The sequence below is a fragment of the Ovis aries genome, chromosome 22 (assembly GCF_016772045.2).
Source record: "Ovis aries strain OAR_USU_Benz2616 breed Rambouillet chromosome 22, ARS-UI_Ramb_v3.0, whole genome shotgun sequence".
NCBI classification, from domain to species: domain Eukaryota; kingdom Metazoa; phylum Chordata; class Mammalia; order Artiodactyla; family Bovidae; genus Ovis; species Ovis aries.
Window position 1 is genome coordinate 17,004,171 of NC_056075.1, and position 27,670 is coordinate 17,031,840.

At 41.3% G+C, this 27,670-nt stretch overlaps 1 protein-coding gene and 1 long non-coding RNA gene across 9 annotated transcripts in view; one reads left to right on the top strand and one right to left on the bottom strand.

Annotated features, from left to right (window-relative positions):
• Positions 1 to 5,769: 5,769 nt before the first annotated feature.
• Positions 5,770 to 26,035, bottom strand: LOC121817654 (uncharacterized). Of its 4 annotated transcripts, XR_009598107.1 has the most exons (4): positions 25,385 to 26,035; positions 18,219 to 24,972; positions 7,974 to 8,172; positions 5,770 to 6,865 (listed from the first exon to the last, which is right to left on the bottom strand). It is a non-coding gene; the product is annotated as an uncharacterized LOC121817654 (long non-coding RNA). The 4 variants fall into 4 exon arrangements; XR_006057702.2 differs by lacking the exons at positions 5,770 to 6,865; positions 7,974 to 8,172 and adding an exon at positions 12,614 to 14,361 and having other exon boundaries at positions 18,219 to 18,442; XR_006057703.2 differs by lacking the exons at positions 5,770 to 6,865; positions 7,974 to 8,172 and adding an exon at positions 12,614 to 14,438 and having other exon boundaries at positions 18,219 to 18,442.
• LOC101107489 (ectonucleoside triphosphate diphosphohydrolase 1) overlaps positions 25,653 to 27,670 on the top strand; it is a 203,407-nt gene continuing 201,389 nt past the window's right edge. For 4 of the 5 annotated variants that reach the window (XM_027960446.3, XM_060405071.1, XM_012102653.4 and 1 more), the window contains exon 1: positions 25,653 to 25,794. Coding sequence is in view for 2 of the 5 variants with exons in the window: in XM_060405073.1 (XP_060261056.1) it covers positions 25,690 to 25,794 (105 nt within the window). In the remaining 3 variants the exon portion in view is untranslated. Of the gene's footprint in view, positions 25,795 to 26,142; positions 26,231 to 27,670 lie in introns of those variants that run through there. The other variant, XM_042239022.1, reaches the window with a different exon arrangement.

The following is a 27,670-nucleotide window of genomic DNA, read 5'->3' on the forward strand; positions in this document are numbered from 1 at the left end:
TCAGTCGTGTCCAACTCTGTGCGACCCCATAGACGGCAGCCCACCAGGCTCCTCCGTCCCTGGGATTCTCCAGGCAAGAACACTGGAGTGGGTTGCCATTTCCTTCTCCAGTGCATGAAAGTGAAAAGTGAAAGTGAAGTCGCTCAGCCTTGCCCAACTCCTAGTGACCCCGTAGACTATTGCCTACCAGGCTCCTCTGTCCATGGGATTTTCCAGGCAAGAGTACTGGAGTGGGGTGCCATTGCCTTTCCCGAAATGTGACTGAGGAGCTGAATTTTTAATTTTTAATTAATTCAGAGTTAAATAACCACGTGTGACTGGTATTTAGCGTATTGTATAGTACAACTCTAGGGTATCAAAATCTTGCTGTTAGACCCAGTATTTTTGTCAACCTGCATATTCCGGATACCTGGATTATTTCAATTGCTTGGTTAGGGATATAAATTAAGACCTGTTAAGAGTTATCGGCCTTCCCTAGTAGCTCAGACGGTAGAGCATCTGCCTGGAATGCCGGAGACCTGAGTTCAACCCCTGGGTGGGGAAGATCCCCTGGGGAAGGAAATGCCTGTAGAAATGCATGGACAGAGGAGCCTGGCGGGTCACAGTTCATGCGGTTGCAAAGAATCGGACACAACTGAGCGACAAAACATGCACACGTAAGAGTTGTCTAAGGTCTAATACCCTTATCAAAAATTAGCCAATGCTTCCTTTTCCACAGGCAGGTAAATGTTAGGGCACCTGGACCTTGCTCACATTCTCGAAGATACTGATAGTCTAGTGTTTTGAATCCAGTAGCTAAATGTATCTTTGTGCTATAAACATTCTCAAATATGTTTTTATGTGATTGTGTGATGGACTTTCATCAGAGATATCTATATTTGAGTTTGGGCATAAAATATCTGCCTTTTTAGTAATTTCCATAGGAAAAGGCCAAGTTATATTACTCAAATTATATGTATTTACTGACTATAAGCTCCAAAAACAGAGGGTTTTTTGTTTTGTTCACTGCTTGTATCCAATGCCTAGAATAGTGCCTAGGACATGTTAGATATGCATTGAACATTTTAAGAAATATTGTTTTGTTGAACTCTTTAGATTTAGCTCCTATGAATATTTACTGTTTATATTAATTATGAACTGCATTTCTTTATATACAATTTCTATAACCAACTGGAGACTATTTTAGATTTCCAAGTTTGCATTTTATTCTTTAATTCTAATCAATGATAAATCAATTATGTTATTATTGAATTTATTAGTGTTGAAAAAAGAGTCTGTTGATTGAAGTAGTTTCAGGGTTGAGTGTAGGGAAATAACATTAACGGATTACTGAGTTGTTTTTTCTTATTTTTGGATTTTAGCACTTTACATGCTTTTTAAATACTTGTTTTCTCTTTTTTGTTATAGTGGAGCAAAAATATCATTTGTACTTTTGTTGTGATATGTTTGTAGCAAACTCTGTAATACAGAACTCTCAGTTCTTTTGAGATATTAAAATCTGGAAGATAATTTTGAAGGACAGGAAGTCTATTCACATGTTTCACACAGATGCCAATTTTAACATGAGGATTATATTGAACTAGCTTAATGTGTCACCTCAGAAGCAGAGATTCCCAGAAAAGATCATATGATACTGGCAGATGTCTGGGTTTGGTACTAAAAGAGATCAGTATGTACTTAGAAATTTAACGAAGAGATTGAATCAAGATGGCATACTGAGAACAAGTTCTAGTCTCTCCCGACTCCTCCCCTCTTTAGATTATCCCCAGAATCTTCAAAAATTACAAGAAAGTTACATGAGCACACATAGCCGTGTGCATCCATGCACACACACCGATACTGGAAAACATGAAAGAGTGCTCTCAGAGGACCAGACATTATGACAACCTTTGAAAAATAGAAGACTCTCAGGACAGGATTACAGTTGGATAAACAAAGAGGCTTAATAATGAAATAGGTGTGGCTCTTGGGGATGTTCTAAGCACACAAAAAGAAGCTATTGATATCAAAGGGCCCTTGGACAATAGAGTTACTGACTGAGGTACCACTGTAGGAAGAGTCAGGAAGGTCAGCCTTTCAGCCTTGCTTCCAGGTACAAACAGTAGCTACAAGAACTTGCTCCTAAAGAAGGCAGAGACAGCCATGTACACACTTTTATTAAAAAGATAGGACAGGGCCCTGGATAGTTTTTGACATCGAGGAGGAAGAGAGGCCTCACATCTTGAAGGCTGGTATTAGTTCCCCTTCTCAAGGTGTACACACAACATTCCCTCCTCCACAAATCTACCAAAAACATAGGTTAAAAAGGATACACTACTTTCAAAAGAACAATAATGAGACTCACACCTGACTTTTTAACAGAAATAAGGAAAACAGAATAATGTCTTGAAAGAAGTTAACCTAGAATTCTGTGCTCAGCAAGGTAGCCTTTAAAAATGAAGATGCAAATGTGTTTAGAAAACAAAAATTAAGAAAAAAATTTTATTACAGATCCTCACAAGGAATTGCTAAAGAGAATTGTTCAGGCTAAAGGAAAAATGACCTCAGATGGAAGTGCAGAAATGCTGGAATAAATTAAGAGCAATGGAAAGGACAAATGCAAGGTCAGTATATAAAATTCAATTGTATTCTGATATTATAGAAATAAAAAATTAGAAAATAAAAAGCTTTAGGTGATAAAATTTATAACATAAAAAATGAAATGAGTTCAGTTCAGTTCAGTCACTCAGTTGTGTTCAACTCCTTGCGACCCCATGGACTGCATGCAGCACACCAGGCCTCCCTGTTCATCACCAACCCCTGGAATTCACTCAGACTCTTGCCCATTGAGTCAGTGATGCCATCCAACCATCTCATCCTCAGTCGTCCCCTTCTCCTCCCGCCTTCAATCTTTCCTAGCATCAGGGTCTTTTCAAATGAGTCAGTTCTTTGCATCAGGTGGCCAAAGTATTGGGGTTTCAGCTTCAGCATCAGTCCTTCCAATGAATATTCAGGATTGATTTCCTTTAGGATGGACTGGTTGGATCTCCTTGCAGTCCAAGGGACTCAAGAGCCTTCTCCAACACCACAGTTCAAAAGCATCAGTTCTTCGACACTCAGCTTTCTTTACAGTTCAACTCTCACATCCATACATGACTACTGGGAAAAGCATAGCTTTGACTAGACGGACCTTTGTTGGCAAAGTAATGTCTCTGCTTTTCAATATGCTGTCTAGGTTGGTCATAACTTTTATTCCAAAGCAAGCGTCTTTTAATTTCTTGGCTGCAATCACCATCTGCAGTGATTTTGGAGCCCCCCAAAATAAAGTCTGTCACTATTTCCATTGTTTCCCCATCTATTTGCCATGAAGTGATGGGACCAGATGCCATGATCTTCGTTTTCTGAATGTTGAGTTTTAAGCCAACTTTTTCACTCTCCTCTTTCACTTTCATCAAGAGGCTCTTTAGTTCTTCTTCATTTTCTGCCATAAGGGTGGTATCATCTGCATATCTGAGGTTATTGATATTTCTCCCAGCAGTCTTGATTCCAACTTGTGTTTCATCCAGCCCAGCGTTTCTCATGATGTACTCTGCATATAAGTTAAATAAGCAGGGTGACAATATGCAGCCTTGATGGACTCCTTTCTCTATTTGGAACCAGTCTGTTGTTCCATGTCCAGTTCTAACTGTTGCTTCTTCACCTGCATTCAGATTTCTCAGGAGACAGGTCGGGTGGTCTGGTATTCCTGTCTCTTGAAAAATTTTCCACAGTTTGTTGTGATCCACACAGTCAAAGGCTTTGGCATAGTCACTAAAACAGAAATAGATATTTTTCTGGAACTCTCTTGCTTTTTTGATAATCCAGAAGATGTTGGCAATTTGATCTCTGGTTCCTCCGTCTTTTCTAAATCAAGCTTGAACATCTGGAAGTTAACAGTTCATGTACTGTTGAAGCCTGGCTTGGAGAATTTTGAACATTACTTTGCTAGCATGTGAGATGAGTGCAATTGTGCAGTAGTTTGAGCATTCTTTGGCATTGCCTTTCTTTGGGATTGGAATGAAAACTGACCTTTTCCAGTCCTGTGACCACTGCTGAGTTTTCCAAATTTGCTGACATGTTGAGTGCAGCACTTTCACAGCATCATCTTTTAGGATTTGAAATAGCTCAACTGGAATTCCATCACCTCCACTAGCTTTGTTCTTAGTGATGCTTCCTAAGGCCCACTTGACTTCACATTCCAGGATGTTTGGCTCTAGGTGAGTGATCACACCATCATGATTATCTGGGTCATGAAGATCTTTTTGTACACTTTGGAGAAGCCTGGTAGGCTACAGTCCATGGGGTCTCAAAGAGTCGGACACGACTGAGCGACTTCACCTTCACCTCCTGTGTATTCTTGCCACCTCTTCTTAATATCTTATGCTTCTGTTAGGTCCACACCATTTCTGTCCTTTATTGTGCCCATCTTTGCATGAAATGTTCCCTTGGTATCTCTAATTTTCTTGAAGAGAAAAATTAGTCTTTCCCATTCTATTGTTTTCCTCTGTTTCAAATAGACAGAAACTCAAATTTTTAATGAGCACAATGTAGCCAAAAGATGACATTTCAGCTCCTTTGTAACAAGTTGGGGTTATGTACATAGTTCTGATCCATGAAATATACATTAAAGAACTGATGAGACTTTAGGAAAATCTCTTTAGAAAACAAAAGTCTTTTTCCTCCCTTCTCCATGTTGCTACTTTAATTTTGAGCAAAATGGCTGGAGCTCCACCAGTCATTTTGGATCATGAGAAGAAATATAAGCAAAGATAAGCAACAAAAGGGAAGAAACCTGGATCCCTGACAACCATGGAAACTTCATGCTTGCCCAGGACTTCCTACCCCTGGATATCTTTCATACAAAGAAATAATTTTATAAAAGGGGTTTCCCTGGTGGCTCAGATAGTAAAGAATCTGCCTGCAATACAGGAGACCCGGGTTCAATCCCTGGGTTGGGAAGATCCCCTGGAGAAGGGAATGACAATCCACTTCAGTATTCTTCCCTAGAGAATTCCATGGATAGACGAGAATTTTATAAAAGACCTCAACAATTTAAGTCATAGCATACTTTAGTGGCTTACCCATACTTATGTAATAATTAGAACTCTCAAAGATTAATTTACATCATTGCTTTAAATATATTTATGTATTTAAATTAAAATTTGTACAAAAAACGAAAGCAGAATTCAAACTAGAATTAAACTAGAATCTCTGTGTTGGCATTTGTTAATTTTTGTCATTCAGTTTGTGATCTTCCTAGTTGTAGATATGGTGGATTTGGGGTCAAAACATGAACATTTTGGATATTATGTTATGGGTGGGGCTCTGTATCTTAATTAACTTCTGTTTTAGCCAGCCTCCTCTGACACTGCTCTGGAAGGGATGTGCATACCCCTGGCAGCACACCTCCATCACTACCAGATGGTAATAAAAGCCCCAGTTCCCCACCCAGCCTCCACTGATAGTCCAGGGAGCAGCACTTCTTGTTACTGCTGTGTGGGGTAAGAGCCAGCTCTCTCAAAGTGTGCGATGTATAAGGCAAAAAGAACTTTCGTTCTTTGTGTCATTTCTAGAGTTTCTGGGTTGCTAGCCAATCTGCCTTCTTCTCTCCAGCTTTTAGAATCTCTCTCTCTCTCTCTATATATATATATATATATATATATATATATATACATATACATATATATATATATGTATGCTTCCCAATGGCACCCCACTCCAGTACTCTTGCCTGGAAAATCCCATGGATGGAGTAGCCTGGTAGGCTGCAGTCCATGTGGTCGCAAAGAGTCGGACACGACTGAGCAACTTCCCTTTCACTTTTCACTTTCATGCATTGGAGAAGGAAATGGCAACCCACTCCAGTGTTCTTGCCTGGAGAATCCCAGGGACCGGGGAGCCTGGTGGGCTGCCTGGGGTCACACAGAGTTGGACACGACCGAAGTGACTTAGCAGCAGCAGCAGCAGGTAGCGCTAGCGGTAAAGAACCTGCCTGCCAATGCAGGAGATCTAAGAGACATGGGTTTAGTTCCTGAGTGGGGAGGATCCCCTGGAGGAGGCAATGGCAAGCAACTCCAGTACTCTTGCCTGGAAAATCCCATGGACAGAGGAGGCTATAGTACACAGAGTCATAAAGAGTCGGACAGGACTGCAGTGACTTAGCACGTGTGCAATGGTGCACACACACGTGTATATAGTGTCCAGAATTTTCAGTTGTACTTAAGCAACAAGAATATGGAAAAATATATCTACTCTATCTTCCTCGAAGGATATATTTGTTTTATTACAGAGAGGCGTTGCTGAATCCCTCATGCTGCCATAACTGAAAGTCTCTCTACTTTTCTCTTAAACATTTTTTCTTTCCCTTTACTTTTACAGTTTCTATTACTAGTTTAGCTAATAATCATCCTCAATAATCTAAGTTTAAAAATAGAATTTAAATGCATTCAAAACACTCTAATTATCTTTTGGTGCATAACAAACCATACCAAAATTTTGTGGCATAAAATGACAACTGCTTTATAATCACTATGGATTCTCTGGGTCAGGAATTTGGACAGGGTACAGCAGAGATGGCTTATCTCTGGTTCATGATATCTGGGGTCACTGCTGGCAAGACTTGGATAGCTGGGGGAGACTACTGGATGAGGTCCAGAATCATCTGTAGGTCTCTTCACTCACATGTCTGGTGGCTGGGCTGGGAATGCTTGAAGGTTGGGCTTAGTTGGGCCTGTTAACTGGAATGCCGATGACATGGTCTCTTGTGGCTTAGGTTTCCTCACAGTATGGTAGCCTCAGGATGGTCAGACTTTTTCAGTGGTGGCTCAGAGCTTCAGGAAAGAGTGTTCTAGTGGACAAGGCAAAAGTTGAATGGCCTTTTTGGATCTAGTCTTAAAAGCCATTTGATGTTACTTTAGTCCATTGGCTGAGACGTTCCATCCCCCTCCCCTTGACCCCTCTATGGAAGGGATGTAAAAAAAATTGAGGCCAATTTTTTAAACTGCCACAAAATGTATAGAAACTTTGAGTATCTTTTATATAAAAAGTATAAAATAAATGTAAAAAAGTTTACAAACAATGGCCTCAAGAAATTATTTTTCTTCTAGTATATTCAATGTTGGGCTTCCCTGGTGGCTCAGAAGGTAAGGAATCCGCCTGCAATGCAGGAGACCTGGGTTCGATTTGATCCCTGGGTTGGGAGGATCCCCTGAAGAGGGCATGGCAGCCCACTCCAGTATTCTTGCCTGGAGAATTCCCATGGACCAGAGGAGCCTGGTGGGCTGTAGTCCATGGGGTTGCAAAGAGTCGGAGATGACAGCAACATATACATATACAAATACATACACATGTACATATTCAATATTATCTGCTAAGTACAAAGGCCAAATATAATGATAATTAATGACAATCAAAATTTAAATTAATTTAAATATAATCAAAAGTTGCAACTTTTCTGAAATTTAACTAAGTATTATTGTTATATAATATAAAGTTTATATTATTATAAAATTATATTATATTTTATAATAATAGTTATAATTATAGCTACCAATGTGAAGAATAAGTGTTATGTTTAATACATGTTATATCTAGACTTACATATATACAAAAGGAGGAGGAGAAGGGGCCAATAGAGGATGAGATGGTTGGATGGCATCACCAACTCAATGGACTTGAGTTTGAGCAAGCTCCAGGAGATGGTGAAGGATGGAAGCCTGGAGTGCTGCAATTCATGGGATTGCAAAGAGTCAGACATGACTGAGCAACTGAACAATTCTTTACTATTAAAGTTTTCCTCAGATGCCATGTGCAACTGTTGTAAAAACTGTTAAATATTGGATATAAAGAGTTTAAGAAAGTGAGCACTCTGCTTTATGACATATTTTACTGTTCAAAAACCTACTGTGGTCATGAAATTTGAGAAGAAAGATACAATGAGCTAAATTTTTTCTTACTTAATAATTTCTCCAACTCAAATGCTCCTCATGCTTTGACGCTTTGTCCATCTCTGATGTCAGCAGTGCCACAGTCTTCTCTTCTTCATTTGGACACAGGGTAAGGTGGCAGAGTGTTCCTCTGGTGCTTAAGTGGTGTGAATCACAGCAGCAGCCGTGTTGGATTGTGAATTGCCATGTCATCACTGAGCACTGGGTCCTGAGTGACAGAAGTACCCATGTGATTTTTGCCAAATTTGTTATTTGTGGTTTTCTGGTTTACGGGTCCCTCTAAGGTGTGGAACTAGAGCAGGAGCCCTTTGCCAAAGTTTGAAGGCATTACCACTTCTCTGGGAGCATGAACTTTCCAACTCTGTCTAATCACTCTCACTGCTATCTCCAGTTCTGAGTTTATAATCCAGGGAGCTTCCAAGAACATGAAGTTCTTTCAGTGGTGTTTCCACAGTAAATTTTGCCCCAGCTCTCAGGTTCAGAAGTTGATAGGATGCCAGTTTGACCCACAATGTGAAGCTCTGACATCTGGAGGGTGTGATCACACTTGGTACTCACAATGTTTCTTGACCTTTAGAGGTGAGTCATAGCTTCAGTATATTGAATTTTCTTATTCTAGGGGAAAGGGGATTCATTTAATCAAGCAGAACCCTTGTATCAGTGAGCCTAGACAACCTCCAAAACGTAAGGCCTCTATGTATATTTATTCTCTGGAATTTCTTCTCCATATCTGAGAACGGTGGTCAGAATTCAGTCTAGAGATGATCTCAAGGTCTCGACCTCCTATTTGGAAGCTGTCTAGGGATTTCCTCCAGAGAATACGTATGCAGTTCATACTTTACGGTCATAAAGAGTTATTTGAATGAATACCCATATCTTTGGGAAAGAGCTCTTTCACTAGTCAGTCAGCTATAGAAGAGCTCAAAATGTGTTGTGCAGAGAGCATAATCTCTCTACCCCTCTTTCCCATTCATTAGTCAGATCCATACTTATCATTCACGTCAGTATCAGTATTTGTAATTCATTTAAGTGCATACATTTATTCCTTTTTTTAAAAACCTGGAAATGGTATCTGATGTTACTTTTCTCATGGCTATTTACAACTAATTGTGGAGTAAATAATTTGTCCACATTAAAGACATCTAAGATCCCAGAAGGCAGTGGGCAGAAGCACTTAAATTCTGATTGAGGCTCTCTTAACAGTACACTGAAGATGATACCCAGATAATGTCTGTCACATTATTCCTAGCAGTCTGATGCCAAAACCCACGCCAATCTATAGAGTTTCCATGTTTGGAATGACAGTTGTGTAAGTAGTAGAGTATTTATATAACCATCCTGTATAAATTAAATTATTTGAATATCCTTTCCATCCAAAAAATGTTTTAAATTTTAATATATTTGTTGTTTTCAGTATTACAAATTGGAAAAATCTTTTAGCAAGTTTATGAATATAAAAATAATAGCTTATTAATGCCAGCTAACCACTGAATATATTTGATTTCACTTGTGCTTTCAATTCTTCTCCCCATCTTCTCTCTCTCCCTCTTTTCTCCCCTGCCTTCTCCCTCCCTTTTAAAACACATGTCAGATATTGTAGTGTCTTAAATGGAGTTCCTAGCAATTTTACTCAGAGAATTGTAAATATGGACAATGGAAATTACCTACATGGAAAATGGCTTATCATTTCATAGAGAATTTTTTTAAAGTAGTTTCCTTTAACCTTACTGGGAGGAGAGTCTATGCAAAAATTGTCTTTCCTGGAGTAGTCATTTCTGAGCTGTTATGTCTGTTATGCTTCTTTGCCAAAGTTCAGAAGGGCAATATCTCTTTCCTCAAGATGGTGTGATAATGGGATGTTACATTGTTCTTGATGTGAAGCAAAGCGGTAATGCCTGAAGATTAATTAAAATAGAGTTAACATGCTTTAAGGAAAAAGCCAAAGCCTTTTCCTTCCCTCTATTTTTGAGTCTTCCTGTTCCCACCTACCACAAAGACTTGAAACAATAGAGTCAGCGAAAAGAATGATATTTTTATGTTCACTCTTTTTTAAAAAAAAATTTGTTCATTCTTCTGATATATCTTATTTTGTTTATTTAATGACTGTCTCCACCTTCTTCTACCCTGTGGATGGGTAAGAACTATTAAGTGCTTATTTTCCTAGGGATGGTACCTTGGAAAACAGCCTCCCCTCCCCAACAGTTCCTTCATGAAAACTTAGGCCAGTCAAATGAGTTACTACAGTGGTTTTTAACCCAAGGCAGTAACAGTGTGATAACCCCAAGGGAAACACTGCCTTCTGTTTCATGAATTTCTTTGGGTTACTGATAATCTTGATTCCTGATTTTTAGCAAGGGAGCAACTCTGACATCTCCATTTAGGGGCAATAATTGTAACTTTATTCATTCCTTAGACTGATGACTGCACCTAGAAGATTTTCTATCTAGTATTTCTTAGTATAATCTAATGGTGCCTTCATCATTAGGCTTATTTTCTACATTGAAAGGGAAGTGAAAAGAGAAAAGATGTCGAATTGTGATCTTGGGCATAATTACTGGGTCATCAGAAATGTTGCAGCATGTAAGGACAGAGAGGAAGTGGTTAAAAGTGTCAAAAGCACGCTGTCAAAAATAAAAGGAAATAACTAGAGAAAAATGACTATGACTATTTATTAGAATAGTAACTGATGTAATTAAAATGAATGTAGATTTTTTTGTTTGGGGGATTAGCGGTAAGAAAATCACTGTAAGTAAATACATGTTAATTATTATGTCTTGTCTAATTAAAAAAATTTTTTTGTATGGTGGTAAACATGTAAATATCTTCCTAACTGAAAGAAACACACACAAAAATAGGGGCATTTCCTTCTGAAAAGTGTTTAAAAGTGGTATGGCTTCCTTTCTGTCTGGACGGTGAAGGTATACTAACTCCTCACTGTATAACCCTTTTAACCACAGGGTATTTTATATTCTTTTGATTTTCATAACCGCTTTGTTCAGTCAATAGGAGCTTGCTGATTATAAGGATGAGGAAACAGTTTGAAGTGCAAAATGACCTGCTCAAATTGTCATCATTCATAATTATTAGAACCAGAACTAGAACTTAAGTCTCCTCTCATTTTCCTTGTGCTCTCTCTGCTGCTTGGACTCACAGAGATGTTTTCCAAGGTCCTTTCCAGTCGCACGTTTCTTCAGTTTTAGTGAAGATACAAATGTATCATGACATTTTTATAGTCAGAGAGTGCTGTCCTAGATTTTAAATGCAGACATTTGGAAACGGTGGAAGGCAGATGTGTTGGATACTCCCTGCTTGCTGCACAGGCCACTGTTCCTCCTCCTCCACCCTGCTCTGTGCCATGGGAGACCGTCCAGAGTGAACTGCATCAAGGGGCATCTGAAGAGGTTCAGCAGGAGATTGGGGGATGGGCCGAGAGCGAGGTCAGCTATTTATTTATTCTTCTGCTCCTTCTCTGTGGGGCCAGAGTGGCAGTGGCTACGGCCCTTACCTGAGGCATAGCAGATGCCACGGTCCCCACCCAGGTTCCTTCAGCCCTCACCACCGCTGATGCACAGTGGTGGCTCCTTCCTGTGCAAACTCTCTGCCTGAGGGCTTTTTCTGGCCATGGAAACATGCCTACTCTATGTTCAGGGCAGGCCGAAGGTGCTGGACAGTTGATAGTCTCACTGTTGTATGGGAATTGGTGAGTAGACATCCCCATATCTTCTCCCCTGGGTTGGGACAACTCTAAGCCGTGTTCTTCATCATCTCCTATGTCCCTATGGAGACTGAGCCACATTTGCACTCAGTGGCCATCTCTGCTGATCAGTGCACACTGTCTTGGCCTCCTTCCCTGCCCTGTCTCACTTACCCATCCCTTTCCAGGACCTCCTGGGATTGCTTCCAAATAAACTACTTGCGCTGAAATCCTACTCTTGAGAATGGCTTTGGGGGGACCCCAACCCAAAGTAGAAGCCACCGTTCTTGTCAAGCAACTGTCTTCTGTAGCCATCATTACTCTGTGGGTTCCAGGAACCTCTTCTTTCCTCCCACTGCCCCTTCGGGCCAAGCATAATCATGGACATCCATCGTTGCTACTGCCAGAGTGAGTCACTGCTTTTGTACACACAGCTGCAGAATAGGTTGCAATGTAGTCTTTATGCCAGGTGGCTAAACAATGGATATTCTTTTAGATAGGGAGAAAATGAGAGTAAGAGAAGTGAACGTGTAGCAGACTTTAGAAGAACCCTTCAATTTCTAGAATTTTTGGAGACATATTGTCAGATAATTAAATGATTGACAGCAATGCTAGTCAGGCCAGCAGGGATTATAATGCAGTCACCACCATAATGTCAGTAAAGGTATCAGGGTCATCTATGGGGTGCTCTTCAGGGTTGCCACTTGCAGAAGAGCTGGTTCTGTCCTGGCTGTGCTCTTTGGAGGCGGAGTTCTTGGAATTCCTCTGTAGTCCTATCTGATGACATGCTAACCTCATCCTTCTTAGTTACAGCAAAGCTGCTCCACACTCAGCTGCCTGATGTGCTTCATTTCATGTCTTGGGCATTGCTGTGACGTTATTTCTACTCAATTATAGGAAAAGAATTTTTTAAACATCAATAAAAATTTGGAGGGACTGCTAGGCAGGGATTTGATTTCTTTTTTTAATATAAATTTATTTATTTTAATTGGGGGCTAATTACTTTACAATATTGTATTGGTTTTGCCATACATCAACATGAATCGGCCATGGGTGTACACGTGTTCCGCATCCTGAACCCCCCTCCCAGGGATTTGATTTCTTGTGTGCCCTGGTTGAAAATTCCCGTGTGAGGTATTTTAGAGGACATAAAATGAGTAATAACCTGTCCTTTTCCTGCAGAACTCCAAGTCGAGTAGTGATAGAGTGTGGAGGGAGGGCTGGAGGGAAGTTTGGGGTGGGAGGGAATGACACCACCAGTGTAAAGTGGCGGGATGCTTTGTTAAGGTGTTAGTTATTGTGAGTCCTCAGTCCCTTCCTAGCTTGTTGTTGAAATTGCACAAGGTGCCCTGAAACGATAGAGTAATGGATAGATAGAGCACTAGAGTAATAAGGGGGTAAGCCTCTGAGGGCCAGGCAAGAGTGGAAATTCTGGAGCGCTGGGGAGGGGCTGGAGGTTGGTGGGTAGCGGGCACCCTTGCTTGTTCTGTGGTTGAGTCCTGCTCAGCAGGATGGTCATACGATGCCTTATGGAGACTCCACTCTAGACACCAGAGCTTCCAGCAAAGATGAACCCCCCTCACCAGACCACCTCCATCCCCACTCAGCAGTGGAGCAGAAAGCCTGTCATGTTTCAGGGTTGGGCAGTGAGAATTTCAAAAGGGCTCAAAGCAGAGGAGAGATTAGGAGTCCTCCCCCTGTTTTCTCATCTATGCACTTCTCCCTGATTGTGGTGTAAACCGGGGAGGTAAGGGGATTCCAGTAATGACTGCGATCGACTTTCTTGCCAGCTCAGAGGGAACCAAGATGGGCTTAAGTTAATATAAAGAAAATGAAGGTACCAAAACTTCTTAGGTACCTAAACATAATGGTTTGAGAAAGAATCTGCTCCATGCTTAAATAACCAAAACAAAAAGCCGAAAATGACAGGGGCTGGCACTATGGGAGGCTATGGGATTTAACATAGCTGTGATAAACCACAGAGTATTATTTTCTGTTTGGGAGCAGTCTCTTTTTCACAGGGCTTTTTCCAGCTAGGCAGAGGAAGGAACTGGAGGGAAGTTAAGTAGAGAAGGAGAAAGAATTCTTTTTCCTCATTGATCCTCTTCTAACTTACTCCCTTTTTATAACACAAAGCACAATAACATAACTGTACATTTGGTAGACAGTCCAACTCTGTGCGACCCCATAGACGGCAGCCCACCAGGCTCCCCCATCCCTGGGATTCTCCGGGGAAGAACACTGGAGTGGGTTGCCCTTTCCTTCTCCAGCGCATGAGAGTGAAACGTGAAAGTGAAGTCGCTTAGTCGTGTCCGACTCTTGGCGACCCCGTGGACTGCAGCCCACCAGGCTCCTCCGTCCATGGGAGTTTCCAGGCAAGAGTACTGGAGTGGGGTGCCGTTGCCTTCTCCGAGTTATATATTAGTCAAGTATTAATGAAGTATTATTTCCTGGTAATTTCTTTTCCTTTCCTCTAGTTACATGTCACACTTGAGTATATCCCGTGTTGTCCATGTTGTCCATCCTCTGATTACAGTGGCAGAAAAAGCACTGTCTCATCAAACAGACGTTGTTGACACACAGAGCACAGATCCTTGTGCTCCCCTGTCTGTCCCTCCCACAGATACTTTTCTCAATTAGCAGATTTCTCTTTGCCATTGTAGAGGCTCTGGAGCAGGGACCTCTATGAAATTTCCATTTTTCCTGGAAAAAATTAAGGTGAATGGTTGCGTGGATAGGCTTTGAGACATTTTCTATATGCAGTCTGTATATCCTTAATCCTAAAACACGTGATAAAAACAGATTTTTAATGTTCTGAAAGTAGGCATGTGTCTTGGAATTAAATGTCAGAAGAAATCCGTCTGTTTCCAGGCAGAACTGTAAGTTATGCTGTGTTTGTCATTGTGCACATATGTGCTCAGTTGCACGGAAGATCTTTTTATCTGATCACCAACTCAACGGTTGATCGCCAACTCAACAAATTTGTAACAATGCTTAACGTAGGTGTATTTTAATTTACATTCTTGATTCCCAGTTGGCTTTTGAAACCTTTTAAAGATTGCAATTCAGCAAACCTACCTTTTTTTTTTTCAATGTGGCAGATAAGCTGTCATATGCCGAGTATTGAATTTAAGAAACAATAGGAATTGTTACATACTTTGGACTAGATCAGAAAATTTCAGAGTTGGGAGAGATTTGTATGACCAAGTCATGAGCTGAGAAGGAGTTTTATTTGAGAATGGTTCATCTAGTAAAAGATTCTAACTAACTTTCCCCCCTAAAATTTAAGCACATATGCAAACCACTGGCTTGGGTGCTCTGGGATTTGAAAGGATGTATATGGGGAGGAGAGAAAAAGAATTTGTAGTCAGGCTCAAGAATTTGAAGTCAGACTCTTTAGTTGTGTATATGAGATATAGTCATGTTAGTCACTCAGTCGTGTCTGACTCTGCGCCCGCATGGACTGTAGTCTGCCAGGTTCCTCTGTCCATGGGATTCTCCAGGCAAGAATGCTAGTGTGGACTGCCATTCCCTTCTCCAGGGGATCTTCCTGACTCAAGAGCTGAACCTGGGTCTCCTGCACTGCTGGCAGATTCTTTACCATCCAAGCCACAGGGAAGCCCTTGTATGTGAGACAGATCACACTTGAAAAGAAGCTGGAAGTGCAAGGCATTAAGCAAGTGCTGTTACTTAGCAACTTCCCTTGTAGTTCAGTTGGTAAAGAATCCACCTGTAAGGCAGGAGACCAGGGTTCGATTCCTGGGTTGAGAAGATCCCCTGAAGAAGGTAATGGCAACCCACTCCAGTAGTCTGGCTTGGGAAATCCTATGGACAGAGGAGCCTGGTGGGCTATGTCCATGGGGTCGCAAGAGTCAGACAAGACTTAGCGACTAAACCACCACCAAATTACTTGGCACTTTGAGAGGAGAATTATGCTCTCAGAATTTGGAGGAGCTTGGAAGCCTTTAAAAATAACCACGCAATTAATAATCTCAAAAGTAGAAAAATCACTGTTATCTTTCTCTACCCTTTATTTTTTCAGGCTCTGCTGGCCTGGAATGGACGAAGGGCCTAATGTAAAGGAACGCAGGATGCCTGACTTTGGCCTTGTCTCCAGTTTGTCACCCCCACTAAGCTCTGCAGAGGCAGAGACTTTGACAGCAACATGAATACCTCTTGCTTGAGACTGGCCTGGTATTGTGGGCTATTATTGTCTTCAGAAAATGAGTGTGTGAGCCACCATGTTGAAGTCTTGAGCATAAGACTCTAGAAGCCATGTATTCTATAAGAATTTCTCCTGCCTCCTAGCACTAGCAGTGTCCTGAATTAGAAATTTATGTCCTTGGCAGTCTTGATTGCCTAGCAAGTATGGTCCAGCACTTAGGGTCAGTTAAGTGTGGTGAATTTTTCTTAAGTACAACTTGTCTCCTTCTCAGAGCTACTTTAAGCTCCCCAGGCAATGTTCCCATATGAGGGTGGTCGTCTGGAGAAGCGTAGGCATTCTCCTCCCTTTTTTATTATTTTTTCCAGGTTCTGGAACCAGCAGTCAGTTCTCCTTCCTGCCCTCCCCTGGCCCCAGAGTTTGTGACTTCTCCCCGGAGACACTTACTGGAAACTTTTTCAGCCAGTGAGGCTTTTTGCCTTTAGACCAATGGGAATATTGTGTGTCATGGATGAAAAGATGTGAGTACTACCATTATCACATGGAGTCTATGTAACAAGACTGTTTCTGTGTCTTGGCACAGAGCCTGAGTTAACTTTGCTTTGCTGGATGTAGGGACAATGAATTCTGTTTGAACAAGAAATCATGTGTAACAAATACTTTTGCAAAACCATATCCTTTTAGCAGTTATTTTAGTAAAGATGTCCTTCAGCATTAGTTTCAGTACAACAGATGCATTTAAACACCTATACAATGCTTAACAACATATTTTTTAAAAATCAACTTTTAATTTTAGAATAGTTATTAATTTATGGAAAGTTATAAAGATTGTACAGAGACTACTCATATACTCCATATCCAGTTTCCTCTATTATCTTAGTGTGACCAATTTGTTATAATCACCCCTACCCTTGCCTGTCTGTAACCTTCCACTCCCACACTGAGAACCTTCACTCATATTGTCATCTGTTTACATAATTGTCCAATGCCAGTAAACATATGTAGTAGTATATGAACTTTGAACCCATATCCCCGTGGGAAACAGCTGTATCAACAGAGTCATTAGTTTTTGTATGGTTCCTTCTGCCTTTAGTTTTACAAACTTCACTTATTTCCAAAGTGACTCAGGGAAGTAACCTTTTTCCTGCTCTCTTCAATGAGGTTCTTTCATACATTTGTAATAGAGTTAGATTCTTTCATCATAACCGACATGGCATTCAGGCATCCCTTAACCTCATGGATGATTTCTTTTTTTAACTGTGTACATTAAGTTGCATTCTTTGTCCTTTAAAGTTCCACAGGTTTTGACAAATATTGTCACGTATCCATCATGATAGTATACTGAATAGTTTCACCACTCTAAAAAAATCCCCTAAGCTTCACTTATTCAAGACCTCCTTCTGCCCCAATGGATCTAGGGCAGCCACTGATCTGTTTACCATCGCTATCTAAATTTAACATTTAAAAAATATTTTAAAATTAAAAAATTTTTTAAATAGTTGGAGATTTTATAAATCAAATGGGTTTCCCAGGTGTCCCTAGCAGTAAAGAACCTACCTACCAATGCCGGTGATGAGACACGGGTTCGGCTGTGTCGGGAAGATCCCCTGGAGGAGGACAATGGCAACCCACTCAACTATTCTTGCTGGAGAATCCCATGGACAGTGGAGCCTGGCGGGCTACATCCTTAGTGTCACAAAGAGTTGGACGTGACTGAAGTGACTTAGCACAGCACGTAAATCAACTGGACTTTCATAGATAGTACTTTCTTTAGAAGTGAGTATCTTTGACCTTAAAGATATTATGTTTTTTGTTGTTTGTGTTTAGTTGCTAAGTCGTGTCCAACTCTTTGCAACCCCATGGACTGTAGCCCACCAGGCTCCTCTGCCCATGGAATTTCCCAGGTTAGAATACTGGAGTGGGTTGCCATTTCCTTTCCCAGGGGATCTTCCTGACCCAAGGATTGAACCTACGGCTTTTGCCACATCTCCTGCATTGCAGGCAGATTCTTTAACCACTGAGCCACTGGGGAAGCCCAAAGATATTACAGCTGTTATCAGTTATTATACCTGAAACTCATGGATTTGGGGCTGGCCTCTTGAAGTAGCAATACAATTTTATCATTTTTAATGAAGGAACATTTCACTCATTACATCTGCAAACCTCTGAGACATTTAGAGTAATCAGGATACTTTATGTTGGGGGGTAGAAGGATAAAAGAGGTAAAGGGGATGTTTCAGTAGAAAATATAAGAGATTTCAGCTAATGCAGAAGTGAAGGGTAGCTGCAGCTCCGAACAGAGTGGTTATGAATCAGTTGTTCAATACTTGCTGTAAACAAAGATAATACCTAGACAGCAGAGACTTTATCAAGTACTGGGATCAGGTTAGGCATTTACCTGGAGCTCAGGATCTCTATTTTAATTCTTCAGATTCCTTGTTGAGTGTCTGCTCTGCTTGATTCCCCTGTGCCATGTGCCCGGAGCATGCCTTCTTCTTGTGCAACTGTTTGGTCATGTACTTCCCCTTTGGAAGAGCTGGCCCCATTCTGCAACATTCAAGGGCTTCCCTGAACTCAGAGTCCAGGGCATTCCTCCCTGACTTCCAAGGCCACTTGCTTATCCTTGAAAGAAAAAGGCATGAGTTACCCTTGGTCATACTTCCCTCTCCAACCCCCTATTTCAGCATGCCCCTAGTCCCACAGTTGCTGTGGAATATGTAAGATCACAGTAAGTTTGGGGAAGGGTGGTAGAGAGGTCCTGTGTACCGGAGGAGGGAAGGGGCTTCTGTTCTCTGCAGGGAAACTGAAGTTGCCGTGGGGTTACTTCTGAAAAATAAATGGAAGGTGTTAGAGCGGGGAAAAGTAAGGGACACAGGAAGAGAAGACAATATTTTATTTAATCTGAACCATATACCTAGCGTACAAGTGAAGAGGAAAGAAACGGGAACTTGGTGAGTGCCAACTATGTGCTGGGGTCTCTGTAGGGAGGTCTTATCATTTATTTCCTCCTTTCCCCTACCGTGGCTCTGTGAAGTAGATTTTTTAAAGAAAACTTCAGTTCGCAGATAAACAGGTTCAGAGAGGCTCACCAACTTGTCTAATTTAACACAGTGAGGATTTTAATCTAGATCTCCTTAACTCTAAAGCCCTGACAGCACATTAAAATGACCTGAGCCCTTAAAGAGAAATCCTTGCTTGAACCTTAGACCAAATTCCAATCTCTGAGAATGAGGATGGGAATTTATGTTTTTAAAGCACTGCCAGTGATAACAATTTGTATAATGTGCAGCTGGGGTTGAGAGCCCTGGCTCTGCTCTGAGCAGAGCTTTTCCTTGTACTCAGTGGGTCCGTCGTGTATGACTCTTTGTGAGCCCCGTGAACTGTAGCCCACCAGGCCCCTCTGTCCCTGGGATTCTCCAGTGAGAGTACTGGAGTAGGTTGCCATGCCCTCCTCCAGGGGACTCTTGCTGGGCTCTGGCGGTGCAGGCGTATTCTTCACCACTGAGCCAGTACCTTTCCTACTCTCCTAAAAGAAGGGAAGGGGTGTCTTCTGAACCAGTGTACACTCTAAACACTCCCAGAGTACTTTTAGGTCTACCCCATGCTCTGTTTCCTAGCCCTCACTGTGGTTCTTATCATCACTGAATACCTGTAAGCAGACAGATGGAGTAAGGGCAGAGGTTATTATCAATGATGAGTGAGTGAGTGAAGTCGCTCAGTCGTGTCCGACTCTTTGCGACCCCATGAACTGTAGCCTACCAGGCTCCTCTGTCCATGGGATTCTCCAGGCAATAGTACTGGAGTGGATTGCCATTTCCTTCTCCAGGAGATCTTCCCGACCCAGGGATCGAACCTGGGTCTTCCGCATTGTAGACAGGCGCTTGGCCCTCTATATGATTGAGTTAATCTAATCCATGTTTGTTTTTTTTTAATAAAGCATGTGCATGTGGTACTGATAGACTGTCGAGGCACAGTATCAGATACTGGCGAGAAACTATAATGATGGATATGTCAGTATATTTTCGTCAAAACCTGTAAATGTACAGGGTTTCCCTGGTGGCTCGGATGGTAAAGAATCTACCTGCAATGCAGGACACCTGGGTTTGATCCTTGGGTCAGGAAGATCCCCCAGAGAAGGGAATGGCTACGCACTCCAATATTCTTGCCTGGAGAATTCCGTGGACAGAGGAGCCTGGTGGGCTACAGTCTATGGGGTCGCAAAGAGTCAGACATGACTGAGCGACTACCATACATGCACATAGAATGTACAACATCAAGAGTGAACTCTAATATAAGCTATGGACTTTGGGTCCATAATGAGGTATCAGTGTAGGCTCATCAGTGGTAACCAATGTATCACTCTGATGGGAGATAGCAAGCAAGGCTGTGGCAGTGACAGAATTATATATGGGAAACTTCTGCACTCTGTTCACTTTTGCTGTGAACCTAAAACTGCTCTAAAAAATAAAAGTCCATTAAAAGTGAAAAAAAACAGTGTCATGAAAATTTGATATGATTTTCAAAAGGTGCTGGTAAGTTTTGTTTGTTGAACATCCTTACAGCAAATACCAAGTAGTACTGATTTAGTACCTCGGTTTATAGCAGGTGTAAGAAGATGGGGTTTGGGTGTATTCCTGGTGGGAAAAAAATTTTATAAATTTCTACAATTAGATTTTAAAAACAACTAAAGAGCCTCTTGATGAAAGTGAAAGAGGACAGTGAAAAACTTGGCTTAAAACTCAACATTCAGAAAACTAAGATCACAGCATCTGGTCCCATCACTTCATGACAAATAGATGGGGAAATAATGGAAACAGTGACAGATTTTATTTTTTGGGGGGGGGGGCTCCAAAATCACTGCAGATGGTGACTGCAGCCGTGAAATTAAAAGACGCTTGCTCCTTGGAAGAAAAGTTATGACCAACCTAAGGGGTCGCACAGAGTCAAACACAACTGAAGCGACTTAGCAGCAGCAGCAGCAGACAGCATATTAAAAAGCAGAGACATTACTTTACCAACAGAGGTCCGCCTAGTCAAGGCTATGGTTTTTCCAGTAGTCATGTATGGATGTGAGAGTTGGACTATAAAGAAAGCTAAGCGCTGAAGAATTGATGTTTTTGAACTGTAGTGTTGGAGAAGACTCTTGAGAGTTCCTTGGACTGCAAGGATCTCCAACCAGTCTATCCTAAAGGAAATCGGTCCTGAATATTCATTGAAAGGACTGATGCTGAAGCTGAAACTCCAATACCTTGGCCACCTGATGCAAAGAACCTGGAAAAGATCCTTGGAAAAGACCCTGATGCTGGAAAAGAATGAAGGCAGGAGGAGAAGGGGACAACAGAGGATGAGGTGGTTGGATGGCATCACCAACTCGATGGACATGAGTTTGAGTAAGCTACTGGAGTTGGTGATGGACAGGGAAGCCTGGTGTGCTGAAGTCCATGGGGTCGCAAAGAGTTGGACATGACGAAGTGACTGAAGTGAACTGAAGATTAGATTTGTTAATTGCCATACAGCATTTAACCTTTTACCTCATGTTTCTTGAAGTATGATTTACCATGTCTAGGACATCCCTATCAATTATAAAACCCCATCCTTTTGCAGTCTCCTTTTAGCCTTGGAACCAACCACAAGTAAGAACTGTTTAATATCAAAATGACATAACATTTTGAACACTGTGTCAAATGTTATGAAGAACATTTTGGTATATTCAAAAATAATAAAAACTGTATAGATAAACACAGGCATTCTTGAAATTGGGGAAACATGTCATTTTGCACAATAGTTACCCTGGCCATTTCTTTTAAGATACATAAAAGCAGAGTACCTCTTTTCATGAGTTTTATCAATAGACTTTTGTTTTAGTGGAGAATTAGAAACAGTGTCAAGACCAGAATGCCCATTCTCCACCCTATCCCAACCAGCTACCCCTGCCCCGCAGATGCAGAAACTATCATCATTACTCTGTCTAGTTAATGTTACTCCTATTTGGTCACTGTTGGGTGTATGGAGAGTGCCTCAAGTAGTCAGAACACGCTGTGGATATTGCATGTTGGATCGAGTGTATAGTCCTTTTTAATTTCTACATCTCATGTTATGTTCCACAAAGAAATCTAAGAAAATCCTGATATAGCTGCCTGATTACTGTGCCACAGGAAAAAAAAATGCATAGTGAATATACTTTTCTGGCTTATGCTGGTATAACAACTTTTTAGCTTTGACCAGTTTGTTGTTCAATTTCTTTTATTTTTCAAATAAATCTTACAAATAATCTCTTTCATCTGACTGTTTGCTTCTTAAATGAAATGTTGAGGCTTCAAATTATAGCAATTTTAAAAACCCAGCTGAACCTTGTCCTCTTTCAACCCCCAAGCTGATTGTACATATGGCTACTGTCTCAGTAAATATGAAATCATGTCTTTAAAACTCTGGAACAATTCCCTGATAAAACTATTGCATATTATCAGTTTCCCACTTTTTAACCTAAGATTCTTTTTTTATCTTTTATTACAGAAATCTCAAACATACTAAATGGAGAAAATAGCAAATCCAACCCCCATGTACCCACTATCCAGCTTCCACAATTATCACTTCATCTGTAATCTTGTTTTATTTATACCTAATCTACTACTCCTTTTTGAAGCTAGTCTCAGACTTCTTCTGTAGATATTTCAGCATGTATTTCCAAAAGATACATACTTTTGAAAAATAACCACAATATTACATGTATCTTTAAAAATAACAGCTCTTTAATATTATATAATATCCAGTGTTCAAATTTCTTCAGTTGTCCTGTCCTGAAGTTTCTTTCAAATTGGTTCAAATCAGGATTTCAAGGCCCCGTTACTGCATTTTCTTGGTGTATCTTTTAAATTTCTTTTAGTCTATAGGTGCCCCATCCTCTTTTTTCTTTCCTGCAACTTCCTTGTTAAAGAAATTGAGTTATTTTATAGTGTTTCCTCCAGATCAAGTTTTACTGACTGCATTCCTGTGGAGCCTTTTAATTTGGTTTTCAGTGCCCCCAGGCCTCCTGTGAGCTGGTAGTTATATATAGAAGCTTCGATGTTAGCAAGACTGCTTCAGAAGTTGTGCTATATACCTCCATCAGAAGGTTGTCAATGAATGTTCGTACCTACTTTTGTGATATAAGCAATCATTGGTGATTATGCTTAGGTTTATTCTTTTTTTTTTTTTTTAGGGAGGTTGTTTGCACAATGGTTATACTCAAATTTTTTTCAATTATCTGGAATACTTGAGGGAGGAACTTCTCCCTCTTCGTCAACTATTTGGCCCTTCTATTGGTGCAGTTTGTGCAGCAAAGGCAGGTTGAGTGTTGATATTTTCCTTTTTTATTTACATTTTTTTGGAATAATGAATTGGTTCCAAAGATGAACAATGATTTCTTTATAGTACCATCATGAATATGAGTGTCAATATATCTAATGTATTTCAATACATTTCAGTTATTATTTATTATTGCCACTCAAATTTTTTATTACTTTGGCTAGTAGAAGCCACTTGAAGTTGGCTCCTGAGTCCTTTTGGAATGACCCTAGTAGTTTTAGATGGTGTCCTTTATTTCTGGTATGACAAAATGTTCCAATCTCATGTTATACACTTCCTGCTTCAGACTTGGAATCTGCCATCTTTCCAAAGAACCTAGGTTCATTTTCGTGGAAAACACTAGCGATCACTATCTTGGGCTAGGATAGAAGACAGTAATTTATTAAAGACTTAGGAATGAGCTCTGTGGATATTTGGGAGAACAGTACTGTAGGCAGAAAGAACAGCTAGTGCAAAGACTGTAAGGCTAGAGAAGAGGCAACATGAAGAGAACAGTAAGAAAGTCAGAGAGGTGGTGGGGAGCAAGGCAGGTAGGAACTGGTTTATGCTTGGAGTGAGATGGGAGCCACTGGAAGGTTGAGCAGAAGAGTGATATGCTTGGTTTGGTTTTAACTGAATGACTGTGAGTACTGGGTACAGAATGACTGAGCAGGATTGAGGGCAGGATCTGGGAGGCCAGTGGGAAGGCTATCGTAATAAACCAGATGCGAGATGATGTGGCTTGGCCCAGCGTGGCAGCACTGGGGGTAACGAGAAGAGGGCATGTTCTGGAGGGGGCTCTCCTTGACATGTTCACATGCTTGTCTTTTTCTCCCACATAACCTCTCACTCACTATGGATCTAGATCCTTTTTTTTCTCCTTCTAGCTTTGACAGTCTTTTTTCCATCCTATAGTTCACAGGATATTTGGTAGACATGTTCTTTTTGGAACTTTTCTCTGAAACAATGATGCCCAGACAGTCATAAACCCATTATAAAATTGTTGATTTTTACAGAGATATCATCACATCAATTAAAAACAATTTTACCACAATAGGACAAATACCAAACTAACATTTCTTGTTAGAAATCTTGGTATCTGGAAAAGGCATCCACTGGATTCTCATTTAGTATAACTAGCTTTTATTATAAATGGCAAATACTCTAACTCTGAAACCTTTAGTAAGGTAAAGAAAGAGTCTTGTGCAGACTCAGATTTATTAAAGCACTAAGCTTTTTTTTGAGGGGGGGTGGCGGTGGGCGGGCGCTGTGCCATTAAGATCTTAGTTCCCTGACCAGGAATCAATCCCGTGCCCCCTGCAATGGAAGCATGGGTCCTAACCACTGGACCATCAGGAAAGTCCAGCATGAAACATATTGAGCACACAGTATGCTGCTGAGCACTGAGCAAATAACAGAAACACCTAAACTGAAAAAAAAAAAAACAAAAAAACAACCCTGCCTTTATTAAAGTATGATTAAAAGTATAGTGGAGAATATATTTTTATAGAGTAAAAAACAGCCTTTAGTGGTCACCAGTTTAATAGCTTATGGAATATATATGGAAGTGAAATGATAGCTCAGCTGGTAAAGAATCCACCTGCAGTGCAGGAGACTCTGGTTCAATTCCTGGGTTGGGAAGATTCCCTGGAGAAGGGATAGGCTGTCCACCCCAGTATTCTTGGGCTTCCTTGGTGGCTCAGATGGTAAAGAATCCGCCTGCAATGCAGGAGGCCTGGGTTCAATCCCTGGGTTGGGAAGAGTCCCTGGAGAAGAGACAGCTACTCACTCCAGTAATCTGGCCTGGAGAATTCCATGGACTGTATAGTCTGTGGGATTGCAAAGAGTCAGACGGGAATTAGCAACTTTTCACTTTCACTTTCCAAATGTTTTATGGTGTAACTGATTTTAGACACAAATTCTCACGTGGAAGAAACAATGTAGAAATCAGATTTATGTTCTGCTTTGCTGCTATTTATTAACTCAACCATTCATCAAAAATCTACTAAGCACCTACACTGTGGGAGAAACTGTATCAGGTGCTGGAGAGCATGGTAACAAGTAAGAGAGAGCAGCTCCCTGCCCTCAACGGGAACATGAATTTGTAGCTTAACATCCCCACATCTCTATCTTCGCTTAGACTACATGTCAGGTCTCTTTGAAACCTAAAATGCTAAAGTTTGACAGCTTCCTGGAGGGAGAAGGTGCCCAAACACGCTGCCTTAAGACTTGGGAACTTACCTTCCTGTGGGTTGTCTCTTATCCTGATTTCAAAATAACTTCATAGACACCGTTTCTTTTTAATGCTTTGGTCAGTCTGTATTTGGGTCATCGTGGCAAAGCCTGGATGTGGCAATTCCTGCCTGTAAGACTTCAGAGGTAGGGGGTGAAGGTTTGGAAAAGGTAGACAATTCGCATCAGCACAGCTAGACAGCTGTTCCCAGCGAGCAGCCTTCTCTGCCGTCCCACCATGACTTCCGACCAATACTACGGTTTCTCAAGCCGCAGCGTCCTTTGCTTGGGTGACCCAGTGCTCTTCTGGCGTAATGAACTCCAAAAAGGGATTGCTCATCAGGGAACCAGAAGTAATCGGATTTGTGGGGCCAGCAGACCTGTTCCTGAGTCCCATCCTTTTTCCAGCCGGTATCAAGGTAACAAGTTTCTTGTTAGCTTGCTTCAAAACTGCAGAAAGTAAATCGCGCTTTTTTTTATTTGCTTGCAGACAAGATACATTTTTCAAGGGGGGAAATGGATTTCTGTATCAAAGAGAGAGGGGAAAATCTGAAGCGAAATCTGAACACACATTGCCTCAAGATAGAAAAAGTTACAGCCCAGGCAAGCTTTAGGGGAATGAGCTGCTGAACTCCTCGGCATTCTGTCCTTTCAGTCAATGAAAAAGACATAGGGTTTGAGGTTCCTTCCGAAACGGGGCAGGCTAATTTAGCCCCTCCCATGATTCCGAGGGTCTGTTATATCTCTGTTCCTTGCGTACCTCTTTCACTGAGACCGACCACAGCAAGCAGAGGCTGAAAAGTAAAGAGCAAAGAGGAAGAAAACAAAAGCTGCCAATTATGGAAGATAGAAGGGGTAAGAGCAAAATTGATTTGATCTGAATCCTTAAGACCAGGAAAAAATAAAAATAAAAAAACAAAAAAAGGAAACCAAAAGCCCAGACCAAAAGCAAGTACTTGAAAGAGCAAGAGGCAAAAAGCCCTATATACACTTTCCCACCCTCTCCTTCCGAGAGGAGGCAGAGAGAAAAAACTTTGGGGAATATTTTACAAAGCCAAGCTCCAGGGTTACAGTCAAGGGTGACTCTTGAGCAAGCTGGAGCAGCTCATGAATATTTATGAGCAATTGGTATTCAGATCTGGTTTTTTAGAGGCAAAAGACTTCTTCCGTCCCCTCACAGTTTAGGAGGCAGCTGCCTCTTTTGCAGTCCGGAGTCGTCTTGCTTCGGGTCAGTACCTCACCGCGTTTGCTGGAAGATGCTGGGCTGCCCGTGTAGATCTGCTTTGTTCTTGAATTTCCTGTGTGCTTTCCTGTTGTGAAATTAGCAAAGACTTCTCTGCCTGGAATTAGACAGAGAAGTTAATGTGGCAAGAGGCTGTCTCAACAGGACCCCAGAGTGTGTCTTGCAAAAGGCTAAACGTTTCTTGGGAGGTGTGGGGGAGTGTGCATGAGTATGGGGGTGGGGTGGGGTGAGGGGAGGGAAGTCTCCAAGAACAGTTTTATCTTAAAAAAGTAAGGCTTATCTGACTGACTGACTTTAGATTCTGTCTAAAAACTAGGAGAGCAGCCTGGTTTGCACAGATGGTGTGCGATCTCTGTCTTTTACCTCTTTTGGGCATTTTCTGCCAGGACAGAGAACACAGAGAGCCAGCTGCTTGCCAGCCCATGGGAGCCAGGAAGAATGTCTGCAGCAGCGTGCTTGTGTAGGATTGTAAACCTTCATTACCTCCGGTTTCTAGTATCCCCATGTGTTTTTATCACATTGAATGTGGAGGAATGGGATGAGTAGCCAATAGAGTTCCTAATAATGATAAAAATGATAGCTGTTAACATTTTCGTCTTTCCTCTGTGCTGGGAGCCGTCCTAAGCCACTCCCCGCGACTTATAAAGTGAATGCTATCATCACCCCCATTTCCCAGATGATGGCGTTGAGGTAGTAAGAGAGTAGCTTGCCTTGGCATCACACAGTAAGCGGTGAGTTTAGATGCAGGTGATGGACACAGGGTCCAAGGGGCTGTTTCCCCATTCTGTTGCTCCAATTCAAAGTCTCCTGCTACTGCCCTGACACTGTTGATTATGTTTGCAAATCTTTGAAGCTACTGGGGAAATGATATTGATGAAATCTTAAGTCTGCGAAGCAATCTGCGCTTTGCTATCAAGTTTACATGCATTTTTTCTTATTTGGTGCCTGTGGCCACTCTCTATGGTAGAGTCCAGGCATTTTTATTATTGCCTTTTATGAAAGGGCAATTACTGCCTTTTATGACTGAAGCCAAGAAGGGTTAAATGGCAGGA